This window comes from Schistocerca cancellata, chromosome 11 (genome assembly GCF_023864275.1).
Source record: "Schistocerca cancellata isolate TAMUIC-IGC-003103 chromosome 11, iqSchCanc2.1, whole genome shotgun sequence".
NCBI lineage: Eukaryota > Metazoa > Arthropoda > Insecta > Orthoptera > Acrididae > Schistocerca > Schistocerca cancellata.
In genome coordinates this window covers 168085511-168107747 of record NC_064636.1, presented here as the reverse complement: position 1 = coordinate 168107747, position 22237 = coordinate 168085511, and the positions used below count along the sequence as shown (strand labels likewise).

Here is a 22237-nt window from a genome sequence, read left to right as displayed (position 1 = left end):
GGACACGAGATGCTGTGCCAACAATCCACAGAGTCATGTAGGTGTGTCTTGTGCAGAGATGAGACTGTTTGTAAAGGAAGTCTGAGTGCGTGCAGTTTGGGAAGCAACAACAAAATTTGGGAAGGTAGAGAAGGAAAAGGATGGACACTGAGTAATTTAATGTGACAGAGCACAGTAGCAAAGGGAAACAGCACCAGACCGTGGGGTGGGAGGGAATTGTTTAACTGTAAATAAATTAATATGGTTACCAAAAATGAAAGTTGAAGTTAATCCTCCAGATCATCTTGTACAATAAAAGTAGTAGTAGTAGTAGTAGTAGTAGTAGTAGTAGTAGTAGTAGCAGCAGCAGCAACAGCAATAATAATAATAATAATAATAATAATAATAATATCAAGAATCCAGGAGTTTAATGGAATGACTACAACTTCCATCATGAGCAATTATTTGAAAGGTAAGTTAAATTATGTTGCACTTCCCTGTTCTCAAGTTTTAACACATTGCACAAACTAGTTTGGAGTTCACTGCAACTACTGTTAGAGTCTCAATGAATTTAGTTGTCGAGAACAGAAGAACAGAAGCATTTCAGTCATGTAATCAGATGCCTGTCACACACACACACACACACACACACACACACACACACACACACACACTGACAGTTCCCTGCACTTACCGACCTAGTACAAATCTGAATCAAAACAATATCAGTGCTTTACAGGAAAGTAAAAAAAAAAAAAAAAAAAAGTAGCTTTTAATGTATTTACAACACAGTGTTCAAATTTTTGGCCCGGGACCAGTCAGTCGTAGAGGGAAATAGTGAATGAGAACAAAAATAACTATCCAAATGATATTTTCACCAAATTTTTAATTATTTCCCACATTGTTAATTCTTATACACTAAAACCAGATTACAACATGCTTTATTACTGAACTTTCTGGAAAAGGGTAATGAGGATACATTTTCCATGAAACCATACATGCTCACGTAAGTATTACTTTTTACGTATTTATTACCAACATGTAAAAGCTCTTGCAAATGTAAGTAAAATATATAGTAAACAATTTGTCCATATTAAAAGGTCTGTGTCACAGTTACACACACTCGTGACCATCTCCCAACAATACAAAGAATACACGTGCTACAACACTTAAATGGATAAACAAAGATAATATCACCCGAACAGCTGCATCTAATTCACTAATTAGTAACTTACAACATCTGAAATATGACTCTCAAACAAAGTGCTCATCTGCACCTGTGCGTACAGTTGTGTTCTCAGAATACGTTCCCATTCTACAAATTGTTACATCCTCACTTAAAATGACAATCCTACTTCTCCGTCACTACAGCAGATATTACGCTATATATCACAGCTAAATGCAAATAGTGGTAAGAAATTGTGCTACAGCTATGATTAATACAAATTTCCAAATTTTCTCACTGGTATCTGTATATGGAATGTTATCTACTTTCCTTAGAAAATAATGACAACATTAAGCCCAATTTATACTAACTGAAGTATAGAGTGTAAATGTTCATAAAAATTGTGTGTTAAAATTTTCTGCATGAGAATTAATGGTATTTTGAAGGGGAAATGTTCACATTATTTTTCTGACAGGAGGGGTGGGGTGGGGAGTGGGGTTTGGGATGGGAGTGTATGAGGAACGGGATGAATGGGAAGGAATATGAAGCATAACAAAGTCCTTATATAAGAAGATTATTAATCCTTCTATAAGCTAATGACACTAAATATAAATTGTGACAAAGAGCTTAAAATGTCACCACAACCTCTCCAGAATTGCAGCCATTATTTCCCATAAAGCTATAGATAAAAAGAACATTGGCAAAATATGACTAGACGTCACACCACTAGAGTCAGTGTAAAGCTATACATTATCACTAAAGCTCTGACAAGCGTGTCACTAAAGCGTGTCATATCCAGAGCCTTGCACCAGAACATGCACCTCGTGGCTGAAGAGCACCCTCAGACTATAGAAAATTAACAACTGTAATAATAATAATAATAATAATAATAATAATAATAATAATCTATTCTCTCTTTGCTGAACTAACACATTTGAAGCAGATACATTAAATAGATATGCCAACTATCTACTTTAACAAAAACATTATACCAACTCTTTCCTTACCTACAACACATATGAGAAATGTTACACATTGAAGCAATGGAAAATTTGTGATAGAATAACAATACAAATTAGAATAGATTTTTAATCACTACATAGAGCAGATACCACACAGCAGACAGATTTAAGAGCATACCATCTTTGACAGTCATCAGATGAAGGACTTTGTCGAACAGTTAAAAACAAAAAAAAAAAAAAAAAACCAACAACAATGAGAGTCTACTTTTAAACTGCCTGACTGCTGTTCAAAATCTTCTCTACATCATGAGTAGCAAACATTAATATCTAAGGACACAGCAGACGTGGCAAGAAGGCTAACCTGACAAAATTAATTTTCAATGCCTTCCTGTAAGAGGAGTAAGAGGAGACGCCTTCACTGGAATTCTCCTCTATAACAGAGTAGAGCTGTAGCTCAGACTGAGGCTCCAATCTAAGGTTTTTACAAGCAGTTCTCAAGCAACTAAAACAGGAAAAACATAACATTAGGGCTTAACATCTCTTTTATGGTGATGTCATTAGAAATGGGCCAGAAACACAAATACAGAAAGGAAATTGGCAGTGGCCTTTTTTAAAGGGACAATCCCAACATTTGTCTTAGATGATACAGGGGAAATCACTGAAAATGTAAATCTGTATGGGTGGACAGTGATTTAAACTGCTATACCCCCAAATCAATAGTTCACTTTATTCACTAAACATTCGGAAACTTTCAAAATAGATCGTAAGGAAAGTAAGCACCACAAGTTTACCTAAATAAAAATGTAAGCACAAAGGAAAAATCCTATTTTTTAACCCTCAAACTAGGAAGCAGTGTATACATTCCCAAGCTGTGTGTGTGTGTGTGTGTGTGTGTGTGTGTGTGTGTGTGCCGACTTGACAATTAGCGACATCATCCTGTCAGCTAAATGCAGGGCACTCTCTGCTGACCCACACAGAGAAGGATACTTCTGGCCAAACTACTGCAACATTCTATAAAATACTTACACTATTAAAATAAACTCAATTTTCGGCCAAATTGCAGCAGCCTTTCTCAGGGCAAAGGAAGGCTGCTGCAACTCAGACCAATCATCTGTTTTTAAGAATTCTATATGGTGACAGCAGTTCCCCTGAAAGATTTCAGTGAGACTGACATTGTCAGTGGATGAAACCTATGTTTTAATATCAAATGTTGTTTGCATGTTGCACGGACCAATACTTTAATATTACATGTATTTGCTATGGTTTTACACATATGTATTTATTAATAAAGAGCAAGGGTGCCAAAATGTCCCTTTTACAGCTACAAAAAAGGGAGAGGTGCCACACATGTTGATTAACAATGAGAAATAATATAATAAAAGAGTTAAGGTTGAAGGGCTATTTTGTATGTGTCCATACGGCTGCACATTACGAGACAGGAGACAGTTAAGTTCTGTAGTGCGGGAGCGAGCTGCCACTCAGTCTGTTAAATGCACACACATTTCGAGCAATGTTGCCATTTCGAGACAATTTATACACGGCAGTGTGAACCATTACTTCTGGATTACACAGGCATTTAAACCACTGTGCTTATTTAAATTACTCACAACAGGAAGCTGCAGTCCTAATACTCGTCATGGTGAATGAGTATGCACAATTAATAATTTAGTTCGCATAAACTGAAAGAAGATTAAACTTAATGTGCCAGAAAGGATAAACTAAAGAGTTTCGTTCCTTAAATATTTGAGTGTGTCATAAATTTCTAATTTGCTCCACATAATACCTCCAAATTTGATGTGATGAACACTTTCACTTTGGCAAACTAGGAAGCCTTTCGCAATGTTGCCGCAATAAAACTTGTTAAAACACACTTGTCAATACGATCAAGTGCAATACAAAACCTACAGCAAAACAGTTAACAATATCTGAGCTGTGACACTTTTTGTAAACAAAACAAAACACCCTTGTAGCTTTAAGCCAAGTTCATTCCAGATACTGGCTCTAAGCACTAAGGGACTTAACATCTGGGGTCATCAGTCCCCTTACAAAATAGGAGGTACTTTTGAACGAGACTTGCCTGTCCCACATAGGGCACTTACCGGCAAACCTTATATTGCACCATAGTCACATGACTTTTGGAAGCAATGCATGTTAGCACACCCAAATAGTCACTTTATAGTATTCCTAATCTATGCTGACACACCATTACAGTCTTCATTGAGAACTGAACATTTCAGAAGAAATTCTTAACTACAAACTACCCTCAAAGAAACAAAAAAGGGTAAAGTGGAACACGAAAGTTTTTAGAAGGCTAATGAATATTTCAGTACTCAATGCATTACTGGTTTCTAAGCCCATTAGCAGGCAAAGGGAAAAGTGGAACACAAAAACGTTTAGAACACAAATTAATGCTTCAGTGGACATTGCACTTATAGTTTATCAAGCAGATGAGAAGACAAATAATAAAGCATATGTAAATTGTAGGCTATTTCTCAAAATATAATTGGTGGAATCTCACGGGGAAACATTGACCTAGCACTCTGTTTTCGACTGCTTCAAGCGTGGCACAGAACATTCATTTCTTGTGACTGCTTTTGTTTTAAATGTAAAAACTGTATATTGTTAACAATTTTTGGACATTTCTTTAATTTTGGGTAAGTTATTACCACACTAATGCAATTCCAATAAAACACTGCATTCCTTTACCAGCTGCCTGTATAAAAACCTCACTAATAGACTAGGTTTGAGCAGTGCTACCGGTTTGAAGGGTTAATAAATATGGTATACCTGCCACATCAATACTGTTAACAGCAACAGTTTTCAGTATTAGTAACAGCTATTATTTATAGTTCTCTCACAATTTATGCCGATAAGAACTTTGCGAAAATGAACAGAGCATCTCAAAATTAAGACAGGTTTCGAACACTGGTAAAAGATTACTGACGCCAGGGGGAAAAAATTATACATTTACTCAGATTCAGTATTTGGCACCTTCAAGATCACAAACGCAAGTTGTAAGTATTAACCTGATGCCAGCATATACTTTTGGCATTAAGTCATTCCACAAAATGTTGCAGTCCTCCATAAAGTTATGTTCTCCATGGAGATATTACTTCTTTCCCTCGAGCTAGCTGCTGGCACATTATTCTCCCCAAAGTAATATTTGGTAATGTTCAAAATTAGTGGCCTGAATTCTAAGTACAAATGAGGTAACCACAATTTGGACTGTTGAGAAGACCTCCTACACGTATCTTATCCTTCCTCTTTCCTACTGCCATTTACATTTATAATTTCTGTTCAGTGACCCCAAGCACGCAACAAAGGCTGCACCAAAGTGAACAGGAAAGCCGCACTCAGCTGGACACACCAGAGTACTGCACGCACTGTCGTGGCACCGAGTGCTAATAGGAAATCGGCACTGCCACTGCTTTATATGCCATCACAGTGAACAACACGGGAAGAAGCAAACGGTCATTACGGGTGAAAAAATGGACGACAGCACTGGAAGAGAAAAACTAGACATTTCTTCAAACATAACTTCCTTCAGAGGATGAATATTTGTTTCGAGACTGGAGTATAGGTAATGGTAATTACCGATTCTTTCAAGGTGTTGTGAGAGAAAGTAGTGAAATACGGCAATGTAAAGAGAAAAGCAATTACTTCTACCACGTAATCATCAGCTACTCTAAGATTATGTGCCACTTATGGATCAAAGGTGGGGGAGGGGGGATAAATAAATATATAAAAATTAAAAAAGGAGAAAAGAAACTATACTTCTGGCACATAAATACCTTCACTAACAGCACCACTTCTTTTACAGATCCGACCAACACGTATTACTGTACGCCGTCCAGGATTGTTTAGAATTCGGTAAAATAACTGTCAGTGTGCCAACCGTGTGAAATTCAATTCCGCGTGGCAAGTGGTGAATTTATTTCCACATTAAATTTTGAACATTTATTGAGAACTTTCAATCGAGTGACGTTAGCCAGGGCGAAAAACAATCTGGTAGGAAGTTACCGTAGAGGTCGCCTCTGAACTTCTAAAGGTGCTGTTAGATTAGAAAGACTTTTTTTCAATTGGACATAACGCAATTTTAAGTGTTGTTTGTGAGAAACTTTAATTAAATTAAATTAAATCTCGATTGGAACTTTAAACTTTTACTGAAGTCACAGTCCTGATCCCGCAAAGACGTGGGAAATAGACACTTTTCTTTCAGTGGGCTGGACCGGAATGTGGCCGTGCAGACTGGAAACTAAGGTCAGGATGTTTCCCTTCGCTTTCTGGCTGACTGCCACATTAGTTGCCAGGCTCACGTGATTAAACACGGAATCAAAACTTTAAACCAGTGAAGTAACCTACTCGCCGCACCACACACTGCTGTCTGCAGACTATCCACTTTAAGCATTCACCGTATAACATTTACTGCTGTACCACACTTGTTCCTGTTGTGATTTGCGATTATTGTCGCTTCCGATTTCAGAAAGAGAGCATTTCAGTTCACACGTTCACTTAAAACAGTCACGGTTCTATAGACCGAGCTGCCATATCCTGCATTCTTTTTGTTCAAAACCAGTGTCAGTGTGCCACAGGAGCTGTGGAGCACACAGCTGCAGCACACGTGTGACTGAAGACGTCAGTTCAGTGCAACATGCAACAGCAGGCACGGAGCTAGCAACTCTGTTACATCTAACTGGTGATGGGTGTTACATTTTTTCACTTTCATTCAAACAACCTGGGAAATTTGGGCAACTTCACAGTTGACATAGTCACTTGTCTTAGAGACATTGTAAAGTCTAGTACAGAAGATCATCTGTAACATCAATATATTTTACGCGCTAACAAAGAGTATAGCTGACTGTACTATTAACATTGCAATAAGCCATTTTAACTTGCACTATGAAATTTTTCTTCATTAAGAATAGCGCCAGGCATATAATGCACGGAAAACTGCGGTCCAACAACTGTAGCGCTCTATACCTCTACCTCTCCCTCTCCCCTCCCTCTCTATCCCCTGCTATACACTGATCTTGTAAAATGTCGCTGTCTAAACATATTCATTGCTTGTTGCCCATTCCCACATTTTTATACTGACTGTGTTTATGTCTGTGGAAGCAAATGGACACACTGTGCTGCTAAATACATTAAGCAAGGACTTTAAAGCCATCTGTCAACAGCAGTTTAGTTATATGACATGTCACAAAATGCATTTCTATATTTAGTATGTGATGTGCATATATGCTTATTTGGAATGTGTGAGTGGGAACAAGTCTATGTTCGCACACAGCAGTAAAGAGTTTTTAAATATGAAATACACATCACTGATGCTACTGTAAGTAATATAACAGCAATTATAATATGCAAAGTGTGATGATATCAGGAGTGGTTTATTTTTCTACATTTTTGGTGTTCTTATTAAAGGCATTTGAAATTACCATAGGCCAAAACTGACCACTAAAGTGCTTTAATGCATGATGCAACAAAAGTCATCTCATATAAACAATTTGACAGCCTATGGCAGATATTTAAAATGGTTTTATTATTCAGAAATCATTCTTATATTTGTTAACACCTCCTCCTCTTCCGATTCACCCAACTTTGCATATACTAGAGCCATCACTTTTTAGTATTTTATGCCTTTGTATTTGCTTAGTATTGTTTCATACTTTCTGGTTTTGCTTTCTTCTCTTCTTCATTTTCTTCAGAGATTTGGATTGTTCATTTAGTTTTGATTTTGACTTGGAACACTCTTGCTTGTCTCCGGCCTTTCTTTCAGTTTCACCTGTAAGCATATTTTCTGTGATTTCGAATTCTTTTAAGTCCTTCTCCTCTTCCTTGAACTAAACAAAAAACCTTATTCTATATGGTTTTTTTGCATTCTATGAGAGAGACTTTTTATTATACTTATTTTTTGAGTTGGAAGGCCAGATTAACACTTATTGTAAAGAAATATTTTCTGTGGAGTGTTTCTCTGGTACATACACAATTACAGTTCGCAAATGGCTAGAGGCCCGAAAGTTCCTGCTACTCCAGGATAAACCACACTGGTGTAATGAAAATTCTAATCTGTACACTTCTCTCTTCAGTCATTCAAAGATAATTTGGGCTAATCATATAAAAGTTGAAGGGCGTGTACTTAAGGTAGTACCTGAGAAGGCTCAAAAATGGCTCTGAGCACTATTGGACTTAACATCTGAGGTCATCAGTCTCCTAGACTTAGAACTACTTAAACCTAACTAATCTAAGGACATCACACACACCCACGCCCGAGGCAGGATTCGAACCTGCAACCGTAGCAGCAGCGCGGTTCCGGACTGAAGCACCTAGAACCGCACGGCCACAATGGCCGGCACCTGAGAAGGGAGTGAGGCAAGGTTGTAGCCTACTGTTGTAATTCAATTTGTACAATGAGCAGACAGAAAGAGTACCGAGGAGAAATTTAAAAAGTGAATTGAAAATCTGGGAGAAGAAAGACAGCTTTCATGTTTGGCAATGATTTTGCAATTCTGTCAAAAGGCAGTAAATGACTTGGCAGGTCAGCTGAAAAGAATGGTTAGCTTCTTAAAAAGAGGTTATGTGACAAATAGCAATAAAAGTGAAACAAAGAAAACAGAATGTGTTTCTCATAATAGGACATCCACAGTGGTTGTGTATATTATTCATGGTTTATAACATCTGCTGCAGTCGTATAAATTTTATTTTCCAATAAAAGTAGAGTACAAGGGTATTTCAGGACATCAGTTCCACCTTCAGGACCATCTGAAAATGATGTGTGTAATAACAGTGTGTATCTCTGACACGAATGGGGTTAGCACAATGACAATGATGCATTTCTAGAGGTTTAGGGTACGACGACAACAGGGATAATAGGACACAGCTTAGCCACGGGAAAGTGCGTGTGGTGCATTTGCTTACATGATGGCAAAGTGGCTAGTCACCTGGCATTTTAATGTCAGTGTGCAGTTGGTGCTGAACTACGCAGATGTGTAAAAAGTTATGGTAAGTCAGATTCTTACATAAATACATATCATTTAAAAAGTGATGCCTGTAGGTGCAGTGACTATGTATTTTATCTCTTTCTGAAGCCAGTGTGCGAGTATCAGTTACCTCGCTTTATGCAGAAGTGTGTTATTGACATCTTTAAGTCTGGGTCATTGTAAGTTTGTGTTGTGTTTTATAGGATGTAGGGTCATTACTAAATTTATCTTTTGGTGTTACCTGGGGCTGCTGTGCTCTTTTATAGGTTGTTTTATGCAGGCTCGGTCTTTGAGAGGTTTCCCATAAGGCTTAGGAATATACGAGGGATCTTTTGCTTGTGTGTCATGTACCACGAAATCACTGAATTAACCCTTGTTAGTTGACTCCCGTAGACATTTTCTACACGTATAGGTGATGTCCTTTTTTTAATATTAGAAGAAGTTCTGTTGGTTTTTTAAAGTTTGAGAATATGTATAGTCATGTATTAGAGGTAATTTTTCAGATGCATCTGAAGACTAGTCTTTTGTCCCGAAACCTGGTTATGCTCTCCTTTTACTGGGAAATAAAATTTATTCAACTGTAATGGATCTTATCAATGACCGACAGAATGTGGTTGAATTAAAACAGGTGATACTGAGGGGATTAGCTGAAGAACAAGACATTGGGAGTAGTAGACAAGTTGTGCTATTTGGGTAGCAAAATAACTGGTGATGGCCAGAAAGTGTATAAGACGCGGACTCGTAATGACATAAAGGCATTTCTGAAAAACAAACTTGCCAAGATTCAGTGAATTTAAGGGTTGGGAATTCTTTTCTGATTGTATTTTTCTTGTGGAATGTAGACAATAAGCAGTTTAGATAAGAAGAGAACAGAAGCTTCCAAAATGTGGGTGAAGATTAGACAGCAGACTGGCTAACTAAAAGAACCAGTATTAAGTGAAGAATCTAGTGCTGTTTTTACTGAAGGGGCAGCTGAGATGAGATTAGACTAATTACAGTACCCATAGGCACTTAGGTAGTCATTCTTCCCACGGTGCATACGCAATTGCAGTGGGTACAGCCCGCACGTACCCTTTACCGTGTACTTTACAATAGTTTGCACAATACATGTGCAGATGTAGAAGTAGTACCGAGTCGAATCAGGGAGAAAAGAAACTAGAATGGTGTGGAGAACTGCATCAAAGCAGTATCTGAATTGATAACCAGAACTACAACCTTATTCCTCGAAGACTTATGATGTACACCATAATAATGTGAAGATACAATCATTTCAATCAGTTTGTGTACAAGGAGCCTCTATGCACAGGTGTACAATGTTCTCAACTTATCACTATAATGTTCATCTCAAAGACTTATATACATGTACCATAAACTTTACAAGTTTTGATCAATTCTATAATCAGAATGTGTGAGATAATACCGAGAACAAGTTACAAACAATTTTATATAGAGATTATAATTTTTCTTCTGCCAGGTGTCCCCCACAAGCATTGTCAGGCACTTTTCCCTCTGACGTTTTGGATGACATTTGTAATCTCATTTTTGCTTTAAAACTCAAAAGACAAATAGAATAATTGTAGAGTGTTCTTATATGCTGACACTGTATGCAATTTTTTTTAGAAGAAACCAGTACCAAGGAGGTGAAAAAGAATATGATCTCATTCAAGAAAGATGTTAAAGCGAAAACTGTCAAGAGTAATTTCCTGTTCAGTGAGGACAGAGATAAGAAGAAAATGATTATGATGAATCAATAAATTTTAAAACACACAATACAAGTGAACTGCATAAAGTCAACAATCCATTAAGAACAATCGACAACAACATATTGTGCCGTAATTATAAAGGTGATAATGAATTGAAAAATTAAAGGAGGGGTTGGTTAAGAGTTAAAAATAGTTATGAAATAAGTGGACAGAAAATAGAGAATGTCCTGTTACCTGCGGTACATTTAATTTCATAAATACGAAGAATTGTATCTTTCTGTAAAAAATTGCTTCTTATTTGTTTTGTTTATTCTTATCTTTCAGATTCCAATGCTGGCATAGACCAAAACGTGTAATGTTGGGCAGTATACGTAAATAGAGGTTTTTTGAAACATCTTTTCACCAGTCACTATAGAAATTATTTTCACAACTGAAATTTTTGCCTGGAAATCATTATCAAACAGTATATTGCAAAAGACTGTGCTTCAGGACGGGCCAAACTTGAAAAATACTCTGACATGTACACATCACAGTGACATCCTTTATAAGTGTAAGAACACACCGACATTAAATGCGTGGGAGGTTACGTAAACTGTGAACTGATGTATATTACGTATCAATATTAACATCCTCAACCCACACCCCAACAAACCACTGTTCTTGTGCCCTGTTTACAAGTGAACTGAGGCAGTTGATGTGAAGCCTACAAAATCTGGTAACACTACTGAAAATTTAAAATGTTTAGCGACTGTTAAAACTTGTGGATCTTCGGACGCAGGCAACGAGTTCTATATCGGTGTTGGCTACTACTGGGAGAGTGGGCTTTGTGTTTGAACCTGATAATTTGAATTGCCAGCAAATGTGCATTCTTGCATCAAGATCCGTGTATTACAATGGACTCGGTAGCAGTCGTGTATTATTAAAACAATAACACAGGATAAACGTTTAGTCGAGAACTTGTTTCATTTAGTAGCTTCAGTCAGACCTACAATAATGAACCCTCTCTGCAGCAGAAAGTACAAGATTTTATGCAACCTACTAATATGTACAGTGAAGCTAATCTTTTAAACAGGTTTCCCATACTGAACTACAGGTCAGGCCACAATCAAGTTCCATATGGCTCAGAGTCAGTAAAAGACTACTGAAGAATTGTGTGGAAGTGGTTATGTGTACAACTGGAATAAGGTCTTCTCATTATAAAGCCCACCATACACTGGTGCCTGGGCAGTGCAGTGGACTGTCCACACGAATGTCAACAGCACTGAGACAGAAGTTGGCCAACATTATTCCCGAGGGCACAAATAAGAAACCTCAAATTTTGTACGACTGCGGTAACTGCACGAAGGACAGTAATCCGATTACAATCACAGTTTATAAGAGATAAGGAGCAGGTTACGATCCAGTCAAGATTGACCGGCTCACGAAAACACGAATTTAACGTAAGCTAATACTATACAGTAATAGCAAAAGCACGCAGTGTGGCATTTACGGTTTGTCAGAGATAGTGCACACAACTGCATCCCCGAGATGTAAATGCTGCACAAGTAACCGTTTCGATATTGGCGGCAGAGGAGTTACAGAAGTTTCTCCCACAATACTTCGTACATTTTCTGTCCTATGCCGTGAAGAAACTACGAAGTGGATAACTGTAGAGGAAAGACACTGCACTATTTCAGCACAGTCATCAGAGCTGTAGTAGACGACGGAGTACTCGTCAGAAAGGCAGATCCCTTACGAGCGAGGCATATTTGGGTTAACAAGGACACGGCGAGAGTAGTTCCTCCAACAACGGCCCGCGTTTGACGTTTACCGTTCCCTCGCTGCACTTTCACCGGTAGGTGACCAGAGTACATATTCTGTACCGGTACAGGGTGGATCGCCGCACATTTTTTGTGGGAACGGACTACTCTGGCAGCTGGGGGCACACTGACACTGCTCCCTTCCCAAACCGCCACCTTACTTGTAGAACTTCACTTCCGTCTCCACACAGTCCTTGAGCAGGTCGTCCACTTCCGAGAGGTCACCCTCGCCGCGCGAAAAGCCGTCGACGAACGCCTCCACCTCGGCGACGCAGTCGTCCTCCATCTGGCGCAGGAGCTTCAGCACCGGCGGGCACTCGTAGCCGCCGGCCGCCTTCGCCGCCACAGCCGCGTGCAGGCGGTACAGCGTGTGCTCGCGGTCGACCGGAGTCTGGAAGCGCGGCACTACCTGCGGGCGAGAAAGAATGTTCGGCACTTCTGACACTTCAAGATATGGTACATCTCTCTCTCTCTCTCTCTCTCTCTCTCTCTCTCTCTCTCTCTCTCTCTCTCTCTCTCTCTCACACACACACACACACACACACACACACACACACACACACACACACACACACACACAAATAATCAATTTTTGGAAATATATAAAACAATTGGATAGATACAAAGCTTAGTTTTTCCAATCTTGTACTATGCCGTCCCCAACAATCAGTCTTTCCTTCTCATCCTGTCAAGTAAGTCTCCCCTGACCCAGTGTTCTGAGCGACTTTTCTGAACTTGCACTATTTCCAGTCCTTTCCCTCCATGTCTCTTCCTTCCCCTTCAGTTCCATCAGAAGAAGGAACCACTGGCTCTGAAAACTTACAAATTTTGATACATTTTTAAACACACACACACACACACACACACACACACACACACACACACACACACACACACACAGAGAGAGAGAGAGAGAGAGGGCGAGGGGGATGGGGGGTGGTTTACATGCCTGTATTGGTGATTCTGAATGAAAAGCTTCAAATGGACATATGGCCTACTCTGAATGGTTTCCAAGATAGAACACATTTAACATACATTGTTATGTATTTTCTGTATTACTCAGGCATTGTCCTTGTTTAACAATGTATCACAGTAGTGTATAGGAAGGTGAGATGAGTAATTTGATAAAGAACACTTGGGTGTATCCCGATGGGAAACTACCTCAAATTGTCCTACAAAAAACACCTAAGGTACAGTGCATGCACACTGCGCACTCTCTTCATGCAAACTATTACTCCTAGAGAAAAATGAATAGTACCTTTTTTTGTAAGAAATTTAATCTTGTACTGTGACATGTTTTGACTGGAGGGTGCAGTATTCAAGTTATTCGAGAAAACAAAAGTGATACTGATAATTTTTTCACGATGCTTTTTACTTTATTGTTATACAACCCAGATTTCGGCCTTAGGACATTTTCAAGCACAAATAGTGCAATAAACAACAGACGTATAAATCACAAATATCACAAATCTCCTCCCCCCTCCCCCTCCTGGCACCTTGGGTGCCCACTTGTTCAAACTATCCCCTCCCCCCCAATTCCTCCCCTTTTCTTCCACCCCTATACAGTCTGAATAGACTGTTCTCTTGGCTCCACAGCTGCAATTATGTTCCTCTCCCATCCCCACTGTTTTCTCACCATTGCACGGTGGTTTTCTCGGTTGATTGTGCTGGCGTGAGGGACTTTTGGGAGTATTTGCATACTCTTGTTGCAATTTGTAACGGTACATATTACTACTCGCCTACACAGTGCACCATGTTTTACAGAATTACAAGGTACAAATTCCACGTTTGTTACAAAAAAAAAGTTATGATAAGACACTTCAGAATATTTACATGTGAACTTCAACACTGGATCTCCACGCCACATACTGTGGACACTTATGTACCAATGTATGCAAAGATAATGTAATTATCACGCAAAATAAACAGTTCAGTAACCTTGTTCCCTAACACACCACAGATTGCATTGTGCAGACTGTGATGTCTCCTAGACAATCTTTGAATTATTTCTTCTATGTCCATAACAGTCCACAACAGTATGATGCGTAACTGTTTATTGGTTAGCAGATTCATACGGTCGGTCGCTTGGATTAAAGGCAGGAGAAGGGACCAAACTACGAGGTCATCGGTCCCTTGTTTCTAATAAAACAATGCCACAAGTGTGAGAATAAAACAGACGAAATATATAACAAAAAATGGAAAGAATGGAAAAGCCACAAGAACGAAGGGAAGGCAACAAACACTAAATGGAACAAAAGAGGACAAGAAAACAGAAACGCTAGAAACAGAAGGGAGTAAAACACGAAAGATTACAGTGGCTGGCCAACCATGAGAATAAAAATAGAAAGACAGCCACATTGCAGCACCTTAAAACCTCCACCCTAGTGCTCCACCCTAAAAGCACTAGGGTGGAGGACACTGAGGGACAAAGGACGTGCGCTAAAACCTACATAGAAGTATAAAACCTACTCCCACGGATAAATCTTGAAACTAAAGCTGCTGTGGAGGCACTGTCGCCCAACACCGAAGACAGGGTGATGGGAAAGTTAAAAGTCTGCCGCAGAGGGGCTAGAAGTGGGCAGTCCAGCAAGAGGTGGACGACTGTCATTTGGGAGCCACAGCGACACCGAGATGGGTCCTCGCGAAGGAGTAGGTAACCCTGCGTTAGCCACGTGTGGCCAATGTGGATCCGGCAGAGGACAACCGATTCCCTGCGAAAGGCCCACACGGAAGAGTTCCACACATTCATTGTCTCCTTAACGACACACAGTTTGTTGTGCGTGCCGTTATGCCATTCCGTCTCCCACAGCCGGAAAACACTGCGGTGTAAGACAGATCACAGATCAGCTTCGGAGATGCCTATCTCCAGAAGCAGTTGCCGTGTCACCTTTTTGGCCAGCCTGTCGGCAAGTTTGTTGCCGGGGAGTCCGACGTGTCCCGGGGTCCACACAAACACCACGGAACGGAGGGACTGTTCCAGGGCACAGATGGACTCCCGAATGTACACTACCAGAGGGTGGCGAAGGTAGCACTGGTCGATAGCTTGTAGGCTGCTCAGTGAGTCAGTACACAGGAGAAATGACTTGCCAGGGCACGAGCGGATGTACTCGAGAACACGAGCTATGGCCGCCAGCCCTGCAGTGCAAACAGTGCAGCCAACTGTCAAGGAGTGCTGCTCAATATGTCCTCCACGAACATACGCGAAGCCTACGCAACCGTCAGCCATCGAGCTGTCGGTGTAAACCGCTTCAGAGCCCGGAACACGTCAAGAATCGAGAGGAAGTGACAGCGGAGAGCAGCGGGGTTAATCGAGTACTTCGGGCCGTGCAAAAGATCCAGACGAATCTGCAGCCGAGGTGTACACCGTGGCGGCATAGGTGAATGGACCGCAAGTAGAGGTGGTAAAGGGAAGGAGACCAGTTCGAAGAGAAGGGACGACACGCGAACCACAATCGTTAGCCCCGATCTGGGCCGCCGACGCGGGAGATCGACTGCTGCGGGTGGGAAAACACGACGGTAATTTGGATGCTCAGGGGAAGTATGAAGGTGTGCTGCATAACTGGTGAGCAGTTGTGCACGTCTGATCTGCAGTGGAGGGACACCAGCCTCCACCAGTACACCGGTCACCGGATTCGTCCTAAAAGCCCCCGTCACTAATCGAACCCCACAGTGGTGCACACGGTCGAGTAAATGCAATACTGAAGGCGCTGCTGAACCGTAAACCACACTCCCACAGACACTTTGGGATTGCACGAGGGCTCTGTAGAGCTGTAGCAGCGTACAGCGATCTGCACCCCCAATTAGTGTTGCTCAGGCAACGGAGGGGCATTGAGGTGCAGCCAGCACTTCTGCTTAAGATGAGAAAGATAGGGAGCCGAGTCAATTGAGCATTGAAAACCAGTCCTAAGAATTGATAAGTCTCCACTACAGTGAGTGGATCGTCATTAAGGTAAAGTGCGGGTTTCAGATAAACGGTACGACGCCAACAGAAGAGCACGAGACACGACTTTGTGGCTGAAAACTGGAAGCCGTGGGCTAGAGCCCGTGACTGTGCCTTGTGGGTGGCTCGCTGGAGACACCGCTCGGCAACAACAATACTGGGGCAGCAGTACGAAATGCTGGAGTAGTCTGTATACAGAGAAGGTGAGACGGAGGGCCCGAAAGTTGCTGCTAGACTGTTAATGGCCACTAAAAATAGAGAGACACTGAATACAGAGTCCTGCAGGACACCATTCTCCTCGATATGGATGGAACTATGGGAGTCACCAACTTGGACACGGAAAGTACGGAGCGACAGGAAGTTTTGGATAAAAATCTGGAGTGGTCCCCAAAGACCCCACTCGTACAATGTGGCAAGGATATGATGTCGCCAAGTCGTGTCACATGCTTTACTTAAGCCAAAAAAGACGGCAACCAGGTGTTGCCGTCTGGAAAAGGCTGTTCGGATGGCAAACCCTATGGACACAAGATTATCATTGGTAGAGCAACCCTGGCAGAAGCCGCCCTGACGTGGAGCCAGAAAGCCACGTGACTCCAGGACCCGACCCGACCCGACCCGACCCGACCCCACCACCGACATACCGTACGTTCCAGCAGCTTACAAAGAATGTAGGTGAGCCTAATAGGCCGATTGCAATCCACATCGAGCGGGTTTTTACCGGGTTTGAGCACCGGAATGATGGTGCTCTCCCGCCTTTGCGACGGAAAGACACCATTGCACGAGAGCCGGTTGAAGATAACGAGAAGATGTCGCTTGTAGTCAGATGAGAGATGTTTGATCATCTGGCTGTGGATGCGATCAGGCCCAGGAGCTGTGTGGGGCAATATGCAAGGGCACTGAGCAGCTCCCACTCTGTAAATGGGGCATTATAGGACACACTGCAGCGTGCAGTGAATGAGAGGACATTCCCTTCCAGTCGTCGTTAGAGTGTGCGAAAAGCTGAGAGGTAATTCTCCAACGCAGAGGGTCGAGCAAAGTGCTCAGTAATCGCGTTTGCGTCAGTGCCGTGTGGCACCCAAAGGTGGAGACATCTCTCCCGACACTCTTTCTTCCATTGTTTGATAAGGTGGCGAACACAGGACTGGAGCAGTTTGAAGGCTACGAGGTGCTCCAGGGAAGGGTGCCACTTATGCCTCTGTAGAGCACGCCGATGCTCCTCAATTGCTTCGACGACTTCCGGCAACCACCGAGGGACTGCCTTACGCCTCGGGCACTCTAAATAGCGGGGGATCACGTTTTCTGCCACAGAAACAACTGTGCTAGTCACCTGCTCAACCATTACATCGATGTTAGCGTGTGAAGGAGATTCAGCGGTGATGGTGACAGCAGAGGAGAAAGTTCCCCAGTCCGCCTCGTTCAAAACCCATCTGGGCAGATATCCGTGTGCCTGATGCTGGAGCAGTGACAGGAAGATGGGGAAGTGGTCACTACCACACAAGTCCTCACGTGCTCTCCAGTGGATAGATGGGCGAAGTCCTGGGCTGCAAATTGATTAATCAATGGCCGAGTAACTACCATGAGCCGCACTGAAATGTGTGGCGGCCCCAGTATTTAAGAGGCAGAGATCAAATTGTGACAGTAAAGTTTCAACATCTCTGCCTCGGCCAGTAAGGATGGTACCACTCCAGAAGAGGTTTTTTGTTGTTGTTGTTGTTGTTGTTGTTGTGGTCCTCAGTCCTGAGACTGGTTTGATGCAGCTCTCCATGCTACTCTATCCTGTGCAAGCTTCTTCATCTCCCAGTACCTACTGCAACCTACATCCTTCTGAATCTGCTTAGTGTATTCATCTCTTGGTCTCCCTCTACAATTTTTACCCTCCACGTTGCCCTCTAATGCTAAATTTGTGATCCCTTGATGCCTCAGAACATGTTCTACCAACCAGTCCCTCCTTCTCATCAAGTTGTGCCACAAACTCCTCTTCTCCCCAATTCTATTCAATACCTCCTCATTAGTTATGTGATCTACCCATCTAATCTTCAGCATTCTTCTGTAGCACCACATTTCAAAAGCTTCTATTCTCTTCTTGTCCAAACTATTTATTGTCCATATTTCACTTCCATACATGGCTACACTCCATACAAATGCTTTCAGAAATGACTTCCTGACACTTAAATCTATACTCTATGTTAACAAATTTCTCTTCTTCAGAAACTCTTTCCTTGCTATTGCCAGACTACATTTTATATCCTCTCTACTTCGACCATCATCAGTTATTTTACTCCCCAAATAGCAAAACTCCTTTACTTCTTTAAGTGTCTCATTTCCTAATCTAATTCCCTCAGCATCACCCGACTTAATTCGACTACATTCCATTATCCTCATTTTGCTTTTGTTGATGTTCATCTTATATCCTCATTTCAAGACGCTGTCCATTCCGTTCGACTGCTCCTCCAAGTCCTTTGCTGTCTCTGACAGAATTTCTATGTCATCGGGAACCTCAAAGTTTTTATTTCTTCTCCATGGATTTTAATACCTACTCCGAATTTTTCTTTTGTTTCCTTTACTGCTTGCTCAATATACAGATTGAATAACATCAGGGAGAGGCTACAACCCTGTCTCACTCCCTTCCCAATCACTGCTTCCCTTTCATGCCCCGCAACTCTTGTAACTGCCATCTGCTTTCTATACAAATTGTAAATAGCCTTTCGCTCCCTGTATTTTACCCCTGCCACCTTCAGAATTTGGAAGAGAGTATTCCAGTCAACATTGTCAAAAGCTTTCTCTAAGTCTACAAATGCTAGAAACATAGGTTTGCCTTTCCTTAATCTTTCTTCTAAGATAAGTCGTAAAGTCAGTATTGCCTCACGTGTTCCAATATTTCTACGAAATCCAAACTGATCTTCCCCGATGTCGGCTTCTACCAGTTTTTCCATTCGTCTGTAAAGAATTCGTGTTAGTATTTTGCAGCAGTGACTTATTAAACTGATAGTTCGGTAATTTTCACATCTGTCAACACCTGCTTTCTTTGGGATTGGAATTATTATATTCTTCTTGAAGTCTGAGGGTACTTCGCCTGTCTCATACATCTCGCTCACCAGATGGTAGATTTTGTCAGGACTGGCTCTCCCAAGGCCGTCAGTAGTTCTAATGGAATGTTGTCTGCTCATGGGGCCTTGTTTCGGCTCAGGTCTTTCAGTGCTCTGTCAAACTCTTCACGCAGTATCATATCTCCCATTTCATCTTCATCTACATCCTCTTCCATTTCCATAATATTGTCCTCAAGTACATCGCCCTTGTATAGACCCTCTATATACTCCTTCCACCTTTCTGCTTTCCCTTCTTTGCTTAGAACTGGGTTTCCATCTGAGCTCTTGATATTCATACAAGTGGTTCTCTTTTCTCCAAAGGTCTCTCTAATTTTCCTGTAGGCAGTATCTATCTTACCTCTAGTGAGATAAGCCTCTACATCCTTACATTTTTCCTCTAGCCATCCCTGCTTAGCCATTTTGCACTTCCTGTCGATCTCATTTTTGAGACGTTTGTATTCCTTTTTGCCTGCTTCATTTACTGCATTTTTATATTTTCTCCTTTCATCAATTAAATTCAATATTTCTTCTGTTACCCAAGGATTTCTACTAGGGTTATGGGCATTAAAATCTCCCAGAAGTAGGTAAGGTTTAGGGAGTTGCTCAATCAGTGCAGCTAATACACTCAGGGGTACTGCACCATCTGGAGGAAGATGTACACTGCAGACATGTATTTCCTGTGTCGTCATTCTGTCAGCCACAGTTTCAAGAGAGGTTTGAAGGGGCACAGTTTCACTACGGTCTGAGTTTAAGACATAAACGCAACTCCACCTGACACATGATTATAGTCACTACGGTTCCTGTAATACCCCCTAAAGCCGATGGGCAGGGGTCAACATTGCTGGGAACCAGGTTTCCTAGAGGGCTGGTTGGTTGGTTGTTTGAGGTTTAAGGGACCAAACAGCAAGGTCATCAGTCCCTTGTTTCAAATAGGCTCCATTCTGCTAATGAGACATCTCAGTAAAGTCAGAAAAATAAAACGGACGTAAAAGGGCAGTCATGTCGTCATTGGTAAAAAACAAAATGAGGCAAGACCACCTGTGACGTAAAAGGTACAACTGCTAGAATGTAGAAAGTACGTATAGGAATAGAAAGACTAACCAAGCCTTAAAAAAAAAAAGGTAAAGACAGAGTAAAAGGGAAAGATGATTTCGGTCAGGGAGGGGAATCTGGAATCTCCGAACACTGCTTACAGTGGGAGACACCCAAACACTCACCGCCCTGCCCCAACACCAGAGAGAGATTAAAAACCTTAAAACTGAGAATAAAAACCACTTTCCCGGAGAAAACCGAGAACCAGAGAGACCATCCGGGAATTGTCAGCCAACATCAAAAGTAAAGTGTGGGGGAGCCTATACTTAGCATGCAGAGCCAAAAGAAGGGGGCATTCAACCAAAATGTGAGCTACTGACTGGAAGGCTCCACAACCACAAAGTGGTGGTAGCTCATCATGCAAAAGAAAACCATGGGTCAGCCCGGTATGGCCAATGCGGAGACGACACAGTGTGGTCGAGTCCTTGCGGGAGAGGCGAAAGGAAAAACGCCACGGGCCTGGCGTCACCTTAATTGCACGAAGTTTATTAGACAGTGGAGTAGCCTCCCAAGAAGCGGCCCACGACTGTGCAAAGTGGGATTTGATGTGAAGCCGTAAATCCGCTGCAGGGGGGTTACAGAAAACGGGGGGTAAGTGACTGCTCCCCCAGCCAAACGATCAGCGAGCTCAATACCCGGGATACCCACATGGCCAGGGACCCAAAGGAAGTCAATAGAACAAGCAGCACGGTGAACATCAGCGAGATGGTCACGGATGGCAGAGACCGAGGGATGGCGTGAAAAACACCGGTCAATAGCAAGAAGGCCACTCATCGAGTCCGTACATAACAAAACGCGGTTGTGTTGGGACTGTTTAATAAAGGTAAGGGCCTGGGAAATTGCCGCAGTAAACACCCCACATGTAGGTGGCAGCACATGATTTTCCGTTCCGACAGAGGACGTGAAGGCATACCCCACATGATCAGCAGATTTAGAGCCATCAGTGTAGAAAACAACAGCATCCCGAAACTCCCATAAAATTTGGCGGAGAAAGGAACGGAACACCACCAGGGGATGGGATCTTTCGGACATCTCCGGAGATCCATCCAAATTCGAGGCCGAGGAACTAACCAAGGAGGGGTAGAGGGGAGGGAGTGAGGAAGACAGGACAAAGAAGGAAGCTGAAAATCACGGCAAAGAGACGCAAGGCGCAGCCCAACCGGTAAACCCGCCCGAGGGCGGGAGTCGGGTGGGCGACATCCATGGTCTGGGAACAGGATAGAATAGGAAGGATGAGTGGCAGAGGAACGGATAGTGAGTGCATAAGACACCAGAAGCTGGGACCGCCGAACAGAAAGGGGGGGGGGGGGGATCCCAGCTTCAACCAGGAGACTATCAACAGGGCTAGTAGGGAAGGCACCGGTGGCCAAACGGATACCACGATGGTGGACTGGATCCAGCACGTGCAGTGTGGAAGGAGCAGCCGAACCATATACTTGACAACCATAGTCCAAGCGAGACAGAACTAGAGCACGATAAAGACGGAGGAGGAGGGAATGGTCCACACCCCAAGAGGAGTGGGCAAGGAAGCGAA

General features: G+C 42.2%; 1 protein-coding gene across 2 annotated transcripts in view; it reads right to left on the bottom strand.

Moving 5' to 3' along the window:
• Nucleotides 1–848: 848 nt before the first annotated feature.
• The window catches only part of LOC126108522 (secernin-2), a 114567-nt gene continuing 93178 nt past the window's right edge, over nucleotides 849–22237 (bottom strand). For both annotated transcript variants that reach the window (XM_049913793.1, XM_049913794.1), the window contains exon 7: nucleotides 849–12994. In XM_049913793.1, the coding sequence (XP_049769750.1) occupies nucleotides 12743–12994 (252 nt within the window). In that variant the 3' untranslated portion in view covers nucleotides 849–12742. The remainder of the gene's footprint in view (nucleotides 12995–22237) is intronic.